We start from the raw sequence: 13,316 nt of genomic DNA, 5'->3' as shown, positions 1-13,316 counted from the left end.
GTACCGTTATATGAAAAGCGGCCTCAATTTTAGTCCGATTTCAACAATTTTCAACGGTTTGCTTTTATGTGGCAAGCACAATAATCATACTGAGTTTGGTACAAATTGGTAGAACGGTTAGCGAGATACATATATGTGATCACAAGTGGGCGGTGCTAAGCCCATTTTCGAAAATTTTGTCATAAACGTATTTCTTGGTAAAGAATTGTTGCAATCATCAATTTTGAATAAATTAGCTTCAATATTTACTGATTTATCGAAGATTTTGTATTTCTCGAAATTACCGTTATATGGGATGTGGGCGTGGTTATTGTCCGATTTTATAAATTTTCGGCCAGTTGGTATGTTGTACCAGGACCAACAACTGTGCCAAGTTTGGAAGAAATTGGTGTAGCGGTTACCAAGATATACACATGTAACCATAAGTGGGCGTGGCTACGCCCATTTTCCAAAAATTTATAATATTCATGTTTTCCGTCTGAAACTCATTGTAAGTATCAATTTTGAGTGAATTATCTTAAGTAGTTACTAAAATTTCAGATATGCTTGAAATTTCAATATTTCGAAATTTAAGGACGCTAATTTACTTAAAATGTATACACCCCGGCTTATCATGTAGCGGTAGCTTTCGGAAAGGTGGAAAACATATATTTAATACTTGCGCCGGGTATTTAATGTTCGGCTCCGCCCGAACTTAGACCTTCTTACTTGTTAAATATTACTGTTAATACATATCATACTTTCATAAACTACTCGTATGCATATAGAGGAATATATATGTAAGCAATATGGACGAATACTGTTAAAAATTACTTTAAAAATTCATTTCTTTTTCAACAATAAATAAAGGTAAACATCAAAACTCACTCAATAAGGTAGAACTTACTTCAACATTTCTCTCTTCTAAACTGCTACTAAAGTAGAAAAGATGGAACAAAAGACTTTAAATGTTATTGAAAATTTCGTTATTAAAATTTTTCATATGAATATTTTTTTGACAATAGAGTCAGTTAAAATGAGAGCTTAATTTGGTTGTCAGTTCAACCATGTTGAATATATCTTGGTTAAAATTCGTGCTACAAAATTCCTATGTAGAAAAAGAGAGTAAAAAACCATGATTTTAAAACCGCTCAGAGAGAGCTTTTACTCTATGCGGGCCCATATAAAATCTACAGAGTGCTTAAAAGAGTTCCGCCAGTAGGCGCTGTTTTGAGCATTAATGTTTTATATGTACATATGTATGTATCTATGTATGTATGTTGTTTAGGCGCGACTACAAACACTAAGTGCCTAAATGCACGATATGTACTGCTGTATGTTCAAAAATTCCCTTCATTAAATTAATGAAATTTTTGCACATGCACTTCTCAATTGCCATATAATAAAGTTTTCTGAAGTTATAATTTCATGACACTTCAAAGAATGCTGGGCCTAGTCTAACAGATCTTCTGGACAATGCTTCTGGGGTTTTGTGCGAACTCTACGTGGCTTACAACTATGCAAAGGTGGTAACTGATTATTACCCCTGTCACAGCGCCATCCCACATAATTTTTTAACTAGTAAATATTTTTTTATATAAATACATTCAAACATCCTGGGGCCTATTTCATAGTGATAGTTTTATAACGACAGGCATTTTCCATGTTGTCAGTGACAATTCGACAGTTTGGTGGGTGTTTTGTTTCATAAAACCAATTGTCACCACCTATTAAATTCCATGAAAAACTCCAGTGAAAAAGTGACAAATTGTCATTTTCGGGGTTTAAAATTTTCGTTGAGAAAATTTTAGCCAGCCATATGAGATTATATAAAAATCATATGTAATAATTCACTTTTATGAAATAGGCCCCTGGTCTCACCTCTTACTGAGATATTAATAAATGTATACTTAGTTCTAGTTCTACAATTCTGAATCAGACGCCATTAGCGTATGGTGGGCCAAGACAAGTGTTGTTCCGACGATTTGGGATCAAACGGGAAGGTGTGTTATTTAATTCGGTTTGAGTAGGCAGGTGAAGAGTTGGTTGATATCGTGGGGCAGATTTCACAAGCCGGAAGTCGTCGAGTCTGAACAAAAACCAGTCTTTCGCGATAGCTAAAGCTCATGGGCCGCTAAGGATGTTGATTTGGGCTCAATAACGGAACAGATGCGGCGAGAGTAACTCTAAATGTGGTGATGGACTCTCTGTGAATGCTGCTTATGGCTTGTCGGTACGCTGTCGGGTTCAGTAAATGGGTAATGTATGTATGTTTAGGTAGCGTCCGTGAGTTCCAAGGGAGACCTTCTGACGTGCCTGGGAAGAGGTTTTGCTTAAAGGAATTGTCTGTTCGAATGCTTCCAGCGATAACAGCCGACCAGAAACTGCTTCTTAAGCATTATAATGTGTTCCTTAACTGGGTAAATTGAGACTTTAACGTGGGGGTAGTGCTCGTGTGACATTGGAAACCAGCTTCGCAGCAACGGAGTACGCGTCGATATTAAAATTAATTGATATCGTGGATAGGCCACTAACTTCTTTTAATCCTTATTAGCTCCGATGTTCGATCACGTAAGATTGATAACGTCTGTAATTCTCCATCTATAGTTTTAAACCTTGCACACACCAAGGCGATAGCGACAAGTATAGAGGTAGCGATAGAAATTGAACGTATGTAATACGTGCTGCGTTCGATTTCTATCGCTATCTCTATCGCTATCGTTATCGCGTTGGTGTGCGCAAGGCTTAAGTCCCTGCGGAAGAGGCGATACCTCTTTTAGCAGCTTGGAATGGCAGAAGGTGTCCAGCACACCAGGTCAGTTTACGTTTGTACAAATCCACACATGGCCCACGTAATATGGCCTTTGGCAGCTACGCCTAGCCTTGTTGCATTGTCGTCGCAGGTCTGTTGTGCCATAATTCCATTAATAGGATTTACTTATGATTGAAGCATCGAAAGCTCTTTTAATACCGGATGATAATCAATTTGCCGCATCCATAGCGGCATATGATCGAATGCCACTAGGAAGGTGCAATTTCGTCTAACGTACTCCACTTCTAGCCGACTGATTTTTATTCCTGACGTGCTTTGCATTTATCTTGCGTCCTTATCGTGATGATGATCGTCCCTTGGTATACTTATCACTTTTTTCCGAGGAGGCACATCACCTGAAGATTTTTTGCTTCCTTAAAATTAAGCTTTTTGGAAATGAATAGAATAGAATATATTTCGCTCGAAATTCCAACAGGGCTTTTACATGTTCGATTATCTGAGCATTTCCACAAATACATACATAAATGGCATTACATTGATAACTAGTTCAAAAGTATAAACAAATTTACCGTGAAAGGATAATATTGAGAATTATGTAAGCTTTTCAAAATATACATTTTCATTAAGCTCCACTAGCCGCTAAAGCATGTGACTTTGAAAAAATGTGTTTTGTCGGCACAAATAAAAAGCCATCATGGCATGCTAGTAAGTAAATGTCCATGTGATAAAATGTTTGACATTGCGAAATTTAAAGCAGTTGTATTAAAAAATAGAACCTCGTGCAATGAGTAATCAAATGCAAATGAAGCTTGGAATTAGTTGTTGACACGCGACGATAAGTGGAAAGATTTTAGGCGAAAAAAATGATCGCATATTAACGGTGTTGTCCATGGCACCAACAGCATTAAAATATCTTAAGTTTGATTATAAAAAAAAGGGTGTGCAAAGGTAACAGTCATAGCCAAAAACACCCATAGTTACCTATGAAAGTCTTAGCGATATTTTGATATGTTTATTAAAAAAAGACACTAAAGTTGCATGGAATGAGTCAAAGTGTATTGCCAGTTAAAGAAGCAAAAACATGGATTTAGGTCCCTCTGTGCCTTTTGGAAATCCCGCGTGGATTTTTCAGGTCCTTGAGAGATTATTGTTTATACATAGAATGACCCATTAAAAATTATAATTTTTTTAAGTTGTTAGTTTGTGAAATTTATTATTATAATGACTTTTGATTTACTAAGTTATAACTAAAACTTATTAGATACATACTCGTTATACCTAGGTTAATCTTTGAAAAATATGTATTAAGGTGGTCCAAAAATTTTTTTTGTTCGTCGCCAACCCCTAGAATTATGAAAAGTGGAATATGTATAAGAAGCCTATTTTTTATTTTGAAATCAGTTAATATTTAACCGTGCCGCCGGGGCTTAAAAAAAAAAACAAATTTTTTTGTTGAATTGTTACCAAATCGTTAAAAGCAAATGCTTTTTGATCGAATAGAAATATTTTCTTTCAGAAAATCTCCAACAATATAAAAACATGCGTGGTGAGGTTACGAACACATAAAATAAAACATTTTTGTAAATCAGAGATGAGATTATCTATTATATGAAAGTAGTAAGGAAAATTTTAAAGTTGTTTGAAGGTTTTCGAAGGGAAATTCTACGAAAAATCCTCATATGAAATATATGGGAAAATTCAAAGCTCTGGCGGCACGGTTAAATATTATTCGACTTCATAATACAACAGCGGGTCTCCTTATTTTGCATATTCTGCAGTTCTAGGGGTTAGCTGAACATTTTTTTGTACCACCCTAATGTATGTATATATGCACATCTACCTATTGTTTCGCCACGCTTATAAGATGACCTTGAAATAAACGTACATGCGAAAAAGCTTTTACTTTTAATCCAGTTATTAACAGGATATCTGAAATCGAAAGCTTTCATTCTCTCCGCTTGCCTTTTTACAAGCTTTTATTTTTTTCAAGTAGGTTATGTTTGCAACAACTGTTCAAGAAAAAGCTTTCACAGTAAAATCATCTTTCAAAGAACTTTTGACAGCAGCGAACAACCAAATTTTAATTCCTCGAAAGCTTTACAAACTATTCAAACTAATCAGCAAGAGCTTTCATGCTTACCAAATCACTTACGATATCTTAAAGTTAAATAAGTATTCGAATTGCTCTTGCGCTTCGCGTAGTTTCGTTTTCCTAGTTTCGGGCAACATAAAGCAGAAAACAATTGCAAAAAATATCATAATTACACCAACAGTAATGCAAAAAACATACTCATTGTGCCAACTGTAGTCGAATGTACAAATTATAACTAAACCAACAATATTTTGCACAATTATACACAGTCCAATAAAGTAGGGCTTCACTTTCAATGGAAACGCCTCACCGAGATAAACCGTTGTGCTGGGTGCAAAAATGCCTCCAAGAAATTGTGCGATCATAAGCAAAGCGCAGACTATTGACATTTGTGCCGCATTCGTCATATTCGACTCGTTGCGGTACACAATACCTACACCGAGCGTCATGCCACCCGAAACCGCCAATGCGCACAAACTCAGCCACTTGCGCCCTATGCCGCCCAGCGTCGTCGATCCAACGACAGGGCCGAGTAAACCGAGAAATCCATATAGCACCGGATGCCAATTGATAACGTTAGGCGCACTCACAAGGCCGCCATCATTTAGCGCCAACTTGATTGGCCATGCAATGATGAACGAAAGCATACTCCGATAGATGATCATCTTGATGAGCGGCACAAATCCTTTCAGCAAACTTTCTCCCACAGACATCGTATTATTCACAGAAACATACATTTTGATTTCGGTTATTGCCGCTTGCTTGTTTTCCGTCAAAATCGGTGGCTGGTAGAGTATATTCACACAAGCTACAGCGCTGGGTTCATCACCTTTTCGCATATGAAAAATTGGTGAGTCGATTTGTGTGTATGTCATGAATGCGGCAACACAGCCAAAGAATAGATTGCACAAACCCATTAGGAGATTGGGGCTGAAGTTTGTACCCGATATCCACAGTGCAGTGTATAGCATTTGAACGTAGACGCCAATAGCTAAACCGATTTGCTCGAAAGCTAAACAGAAACCACGCCGATGTTCCGAGGCTATTTCACTGACGTGCGTTATGAAAGAAACTGTCGCGAGGCCAATGCAGATGCCGTCAAGGTATCGAGATGCGATCAGTACGCCCAAGTATTGGTAGCCGGACACAGCGACAATGGCAGAAGCAGCAACAAGTAGATTTGGCAAGATCTACGAAATTGTGAGATAAATTAATGCAGATTAGTAATGAGGAAAAAAATGTAAGTTAAATATTTACGTAAGAATATGTTTTTGTATTAATTGTTAACAAAAATCGTGACTTTAGACGAAAGTAGGCTGTTCACCGATAAATAGTACTCGTATTTCGGGGTTCGTACGTATTCTTGAATTAATCGCTGCTCGGCATATTCATCGTCGGCAATATAAAAACATGGCTGAAAATGCTACAATCTACGTCGAACTCTACAAGCAGTGGGATCAAAGGAAGTGAAATCGAGAATTTTAAGGAAATATCGAGCCCCTTTCGCACCATAGAACCAGAATGCTCCACTTGTTTCCAGGGCATATATTTGCAATATCAAAGGGAACGAAATAGCTGACAAGATATTCGAACTGTACTCTGATATATAAACTAACGAGATAACCATCGCTTCATTGGCCCTGTGTTTGTTTAATGTTGCAGATGGGCAATTGGTAAGAGAACGGGCCTTTTCTCTCGGCTCTGTGAAACCATAGTTAGGTCCATATTGACGGATTACACTAGAAAAAAACTACGCTAGTTAGAAAGCTTGAGTGCGTGCAATGGCAGGACAGCAGCTACAGACCTTTTTACGGCAGCAGAAATCTATTAGCCGGCAATCCGGCTGCGGACCCACCGTCTACTTCATCTCAACTGGTCGATAGGTTTCAATCTATCCTAATTATCTTGAAAGCCGATTGACCGACTAACTTAACTCGGTGAACTATCCTAACACTATACTGGCCCAGCGATGTCACAACAACTATCCTAACTCCAACGCGCCTATTTTTTGTGTCTTAACTCAACACCTTAACATACGAAACAAAAAATATGCGCGTCCTATTTAAGATAGTTTGTCTGCCAAAGCTGAGATAAGATAGTTTGTCGAAGAGCCTGCGTTAGTATACAGTTAGGATAGCTCATGGACGCACGGCGTTCGAGATAACATAGATTAACGGCTATCGACCAGTTGGGATGAAGTAGCCCGGGCTATCGACTCAAGAGCAACGTGTGCTTAACTGACGCAGGATCTGCGCACTCTAATATTCGTGGAGGCTCTAACATCATGGCCAGACTGGTACCAATAATATATTTTTCTCCAGCCCCTATAGAAATGTGGGACGGAAAGCAGGCACTGGAGAATTTTTTCTTTTCTATTAACTAAAAATTCAAGCTTCCAGATCACTGTGATCATTTCCGTGCCATGAAGTAAGCATTCAGTTGGCTGCTTATTTGCTCGACGGTCACTGCTGGGAATTTTCTGTCCAGATTTTATATGGGTACCAGGGCATAATGGCAAATGAGCTGACCAGCAACGGCATCCGCAACTAGGCCTCACTGAGAAAAGAGACAGTAGGAGTACCTTTGACTACATGTGGACTACTCTTGTATAGATGAGCCTCCTGCTTGCTAGACTAGCGAAGACTGGGCAAAAGCCTCAAAATTTCTAGCCAGGGGTGAACCGACATCAGTCGCCTGCTAAACTTCATTCGTGGCACGCAGTGTTTTTCTCTTTACCTTAGGTTTGTATGGTAACAAAGGTTAAAGTTTATGGTATAATTGTTCTTTGTTTGGGACAACCACGCAAATCTAACCAAGCCTAAACGAACTACCGCTAAGTGAACATATAAAGAAAATTCGCAAATATACTTTAGCTATCATAAGTTACCTTTGAAACAAATGAGATAGTGTTGGGAGCTCAAGCTAAATATAGCCAGGATTAAACAGGAAATAGACGGAAAACCATCTGAAATGAAACCAATCTACGCTAAGGGTTTTTATCGTTGTCATTGTATGACATTATTGCGCTATGGCACCAATTCTCTAGAGAAGGTGCTATGAGGGAGGCGAGAAGGAATCCATAAAGGCCTTTCTGTATCGATGTCTATAGTTTCAGTCCAAGCCTAACGAAAATGCCGAAGCTGGCACTATCACCATTCTTTACCTCTTTCAGGATAGCAAGTGCATTTAATTCAGAAGTAGATGGAACAAATCTACCAAAACCAAATCCTAGAAAATGAGAATATCCTAATGGAACCGCTTCGGATAAATCTAAATAGGCCTCTGCTTTAGCCAGTTTGTCTGCCTTAAAATAACGACAACGGATGTTTCTATTACTATAAGTGGCGCCTGTGGTTTTCTAGGATCATTGCTTCAGTCGAAGTGGAAGAAGTCTATGCGAGGCACTTGTTGAGCTTCCAACGTGCTATCACTTAACGAACTCCATCTTGGACCTGTGCATGTGGAGAGGAATGGTTTCCTCGTGGTTAACCTATGTGGGAAATGGAACTTTACGTATTTGCTTCCAAGGTGGCAGCCGCTCTATCCTAACCTAACTTAAGCCTTTGCTGAAATTTATGCTAACTGCCATAATGAGGCCTACCGCGAAAATAACCTAAGTGACATTTTTACTTGATTTTTTTTTGTTGCAGAAATTCATGTAGATGCTCTGTCATTTCTGCATCAAAAAGAGGGTAGAAAAAAACTTTCGATTCCGTCCGTTTTTTTCGAAATGAATGGATGTTGCATAAATTTTATCATTTAATATGTGACCCTTTATAAAAAAAAAAAAACTGTAGCTGCTTGTAGGACGCTTTCACTTATAATGGTGTCAAATCGGAACTCAATTTTTTAAAGGCCTCAATATCGTCATCAAAAGAACAAAAAACAGTACGCACTTATATAAGTACTTACAATAAATAATCGCTTGCGTTTCCACTGCACAAGTGGTGGAGCAATAAATGCACCAATCGCTACGCCAATATACCAACAGATGCGAAATTGTAGTGTATATTCACTTTTCGACCAACCAACGCTGACAGCTAGATTCATGCCACCAGTCATGAAGATGAAGAAATCTGTGCAAAAATATCGATTCATTACTACACTCCACTCCAGCGTCAAAAGTGTTAATCACACACTATTTATGCACTTGTATTTACATACCCGATATAACCGCTAACGTTTGTGGGCGATCTACCCATAAACGGTTATAACTGTTTGTCGTATCGGCAACCATCCTAAAAGTTAAAAGTTAAATGCTTTATTTTCAAAACTGTTAAAACACCCGTTAACTGGATAGGACTCGTAGTTCCTAGCTCCATGAGCGCGAAAAAAGAACTGAAAGCTCCATTGATAGCCTTCTTTTATAAATTATTATTTTTTACTTATTTTTTTCCTTTATCTAAGCGCCAAATAAAATACATATGTATGTATGTTAGGGCGGAGTAATTTGTTCGCACTAAAATTTTCGAAGAAAGTGTATAGCAAATTAAAAATTTAGAATAATTCTAAGCAAGAATAGTGAACAAACTATAGACAAAAATTGATGTTTTACCCTCCCAATTTTCATATGTAAAGGCAGTACATTGTAACTTTTTTGGTCGAAAATTATTTTTCATTGTACCAAAAAATTTTGTACATAATTTTATATTTTCTCGGCTTTGTGAAGTAGTTCTCAAATATGAAGAAAACACACACTTTTGTGAATGAAAAATTAATGTTGTTCAGCAAAAAATATAATACACTAATTTTTCTTTAAAAAATTGGGAGGGTCAAACTTCATTTTTGGTATATAGTTTGTTCACCATTTTTGCTTAGCATCGAACGTAGAGCTCGAATATGCCATACGCTTTTTCGAAATTAAATAACTCCACCCTAATGTACATATCTGCACGTTAAAATACATAAATATATTGTGTGTTTGAAAGTTTAACAACACTGGTTCAAGAATGCCAGATAGTGTCTAGTTTGCTGAAGTTCTGATGCAAAGAACTAAGTACCCTCTAAATCCTTTTTGTTGATTACATTTTTAGCTTAGCGTGAAATCCTAGTGATTTTATGTAGATTTTTGACATATGTATTTATATATGCTTCAATAAGAAAAAAAAACTAGTGCGTTGTGTTAGGCTCTAGTTAGAACCGCTGGAGGAATGTACACGGAACCAAATAGTTTAGTTTAAAGAGATACTAGTTACTATCAGACATGCCTGTAGTCAACTCATAATGCCTGTAGATAATTTCAAAGAAAATAATTCACCAACAAGGCAACTCAGAAAATCTGGCAAATGCATTAAAACCTCAGAAAACTACTTCCTCAAAAGGATAACTATTTAAACATCAGGCTTTTGTATAAAATACAACATGGAAATCTACTTCAATACATAGCCTAACTCGGGTAATAGAAAAGGCATTGGAGTATAAACATATTACTCTTTGCGCATTGCCGGACATCTTAGATGCGTTTTATAATATTTCATACGTAGCAACATTCAGTGTCATGGCAAGGAGGAATATTTCTAATGGAAAGGCTGATTTTCACTATGTCAAACTCAGTGGCATTTGTCGCCAAATAAGTGAAAACACATTGTCAAATGGGATTAAAAGGCACTGCTAAATCGGCTATATATCAGTTTTTGGCCTATAATATCATCAGTCAAGGTATGAATAAAAGAGATGAAGTTGTGTCAAAATATGTCGCCAAATTTTGGCGTCAAAATATGACATAGTGAAAACCAGTCTTAATAACTGAGAAGATCATAAGCATGATGAAATCTAACACTTCTCGTGGTTGTGCCAAAGGGGTGTTATATCTGCCTTACTATGAACTCTGGCTGCTGATGAGCTGTTAGAAAACCTAAAATTCAATGCATTCAAAGCTTTTGGTTATCTAGTCATCCTCGTGGTGGGCTGGCATAAAAGCACCATCGCCTCTAGATTGCAAGTAGCCTTAAAACGAACTGTATATAATTATTTTGGCGACTACAGGGCTACGCGACTGCTGTGGTTGTGGCCATATTGGATCTATTTCTATTTTTCCAGCGACATATAAGGTTCTTCCTCTTCTTTTATGTCAAACTCATACAAATTCACGATGTCGCTGCCGCGTTCTAAAAAATCATGTCGCCATTGACAAAGCGTTTAGATAATGAAGATAAGAAATTGGAAGCTGTGGCCCGTAGCTCGTCGTTTTCAATGTGTTCAGCACTTAAGGCCGAGGCCACGCAATGAGCGGCTGCGCGGTGGGCGGTCATCGGCTGAGCAGCGCCATATTACGCGTCCACTTCATTAGTATTTTATATGTTTTTTTTAGCCGCTCAGCTGCTCATTGCGTGGCCTCGGTCTAAGGCTACTAAGGCATTTTATAGTTTTCTAAGACGTCGTGGTTTAACATGGGGGATTTCACCACAAGATGCCATTCAATATAACGATAAAACTATTTTCACGTATGCAGCAATGACCAAAAGTCAAGCAAACTGGTTCTCGCACCATTTTGGGAAAGTTACCCGATTAGCCATTACAGGAGCCATGCGCACCTGGCCAATGGAAGCACGGGGAATTATCAGAGGTATACCAACTCTAGCTATACTGATTGAAAATGCAGCCAGCTGGGGCGCTTTTTGACTTAGCAACTTTGCGTGCGTTAAGAGTGGAGACCTTCAAGGCACTTGGCATTATTAAAATACGTCAGCAAGCTCACAGGCAAAGTGCTACCGAAAATGCTACCCAACATCGGTAATTCCTGAAATGGACACTTGCATGGAGGCAGTCACAACTATTGGCAAGGGCTCCTTTGCAATTGAAATTTGCGGCTACTAATGTCTTCGTAGAAGAACTAATGCGGCAAGAACAAATATCATTTTCGACAGTCAGACAGCACTAAAAGTCCTAGACTTACCTAAAACTTAATCAAAAGCATAACATGATAGAACCAACTAAATATGCATAACAGTTAGTCCCTTTGATGGGTGCCGACACATGATAGTTTTGATTGGCAATGAAAGGGCGGACGTTATGTGGTATCCAAAGGTTATTTGAGTCGCTAATTACAAATCTTAAATCAGTTTTTGAAAATTCAAAATGACGGATCCAACATGGCAAATGGATTTTTAAAAACCAGAGTTCCTAAGTAAGTGGAAGGATTATTCGGCGAATTCCGAAGGGAAAAAAGCAATCTAATAAAATTATAAAACCCTCCAAAATAATCTCGGAACGACTTCTGATTCTTAGCCGGAAGGATCTGAAGACTCGCACAGGTTACTTCACAGGGCACTGAAGGTTAAGATATCATCTTATCTAGATCAAATTTGTTCTGCAGGTGCCAAACTTCATAAACAGCCTAATGAAGGAGAAAACTTAGCGCATACAAATACAACGATTGCGCTAGCTTGAAGATGTTGTACCTAGGGAGGGCGACGCTCCGCTGAAAAGATCCTTCGACTCCACCCCCATGGGTGGACAACAAAAGCAAGGGGCCTACGAATACAATGCAAGGACCAAGTGCAGAAGCACCTGTCCGCACTTAGGATTATCAACTGGCGCAAGTCCGCAAAGGAGAGCGTCAACTGGCGAAGTTTTTTGGTCTCGGGCCAAACCGGCAAACGGTTGTAATATCAAATAAGAAGAAGAAGCAGAAGAAGAAGGATAGAACTTATACAGGGTTAGCACAATAGATTTATGTATATACATAAGCATGCAGCTCGCAGGATTATATGTAGTTTCCAACTCCTCAATTCTTCGATGGTTCAAGTAGTTTGAAGTTTTATTAAAAAGCTTACCATAAAACTATTCCTATTTCACTAGGAATCAAAATATGAATGAAAATAATCTAGACCCAGGGGCCAAAAATAATCATTAAATAGCAAGATTAGTATTTTTAGACTATTGCGAACTCTCTTTTTTTTTTTGATTTTAAAATTTTCGATCAAAAATATTCGCTATTTTGGATTCTATTTGTTTTCGCAATTTTTAAACGTTATAATAAAGACTGCGTTTTTATTAATGTTTATAATAAAGTGTGTGTTTTTATATGTGTTTATAATCTTTCAAAAAATTAAATCTGAAGATAACTGTTATGGTATTTTTGAAATTAAAATCCAAAAAAAACGATTATTCTTCATTGAACCAGGTTAATAGGAAAAAAATATTTTTAAAACAAGGTTTCTGAATATGAATCAAATCGATCTTCGTGTTTTTCATTGAGCTATTCCTATTAATGTATTTATTATATCTTTGGTCAGTACACGGTTTCGAAATATCTCGACGCCTGCACCACCTATCGGAGTAATTCATCCTTCGTATTACTTTGCCATTCGGTTTATTATAAACACCATAACCACTACGAGAACTGTTTAGATCTCTAATCACTACTGTAATTTTTTAAGAATGTTAATACTTAAAAAGTGTATTAAATTTAACATTTTTTCTAAGTGTATTTGTAGCTGGAATTAAATGCTAAGCTAGCAATGTATGATA

General features: G+C 37.6%; 1 protein-coding gene across 1 annotated transcript; it reads right to left on the bottom strand.

The window, feature by feature from the left end:
• Positions 1-4,900: 4,900 nt before the first annotated feature.
• Positions 4,901-9,081, bottom strand: LOC108367291 (uncharacterized). Its single transcript, XM_017621878.1, has 3 exons — positions 9,009-9,081; positions 8,757-8,920; positions 4,901-6,034 (listed from the first exon to the last, which is right to left on the bottom strand). The coding sequence occupies exons 1-3, from the start codon at positions 9,079-9,081 to the stop codon at positions 4,901-4,903; spliced, it is 1,371 nt and encodes a 456-aa protein (XP_017477367.1).
• Between the last annotated feature and the right edge of the window lie 4,235 nt (positions 9,082-13,316).

The sequence above is a fragment of the Rhagoletis zephyria genome, unplaced genomic scaffold (genome assembly GCF_001687245.7).
Source record: "Rhagoletis zephyria isolate East Lansing unplaced genomic scaffold, Rhagoletis_zephyria_1.1 Rzeph_scaffold_02623, whole genome shotgun sequence".
Classification (NCBI taxonomy): domain Eukaryota; kingdom Metazoa; phylum Arthropoda; class Insecta; order Diptera; family Tephritidae; genus Rhagoletis; species Rhagoletis zephyria.
This window is presented reverse-complemented; position numbering and strand designations above follow the sequence as displayed.

Coding starts and splice junctions, on each gene's coding strand:
- LOC108367291 (XM_017621878.1), bottom strand. CDS start 9,081: ATGGTTGCCGATACGACAAACAGTTATAACCGTTTATGGGTAGATCGC. Junction 8,921..9,008: donor AACGTTAGCGGTTATATCGG/GTATGTAAATAC, acceptor ATTTTTGCACAG/ATTTCTTCATCTTCATGACT. Junction 6,035..8,756: donor AACGCAAGCGATTATTTATT/GTAAGTACTTAT, acceptor ACAATTTCGTAG/ATCTTGCCAAATCTACTTGT.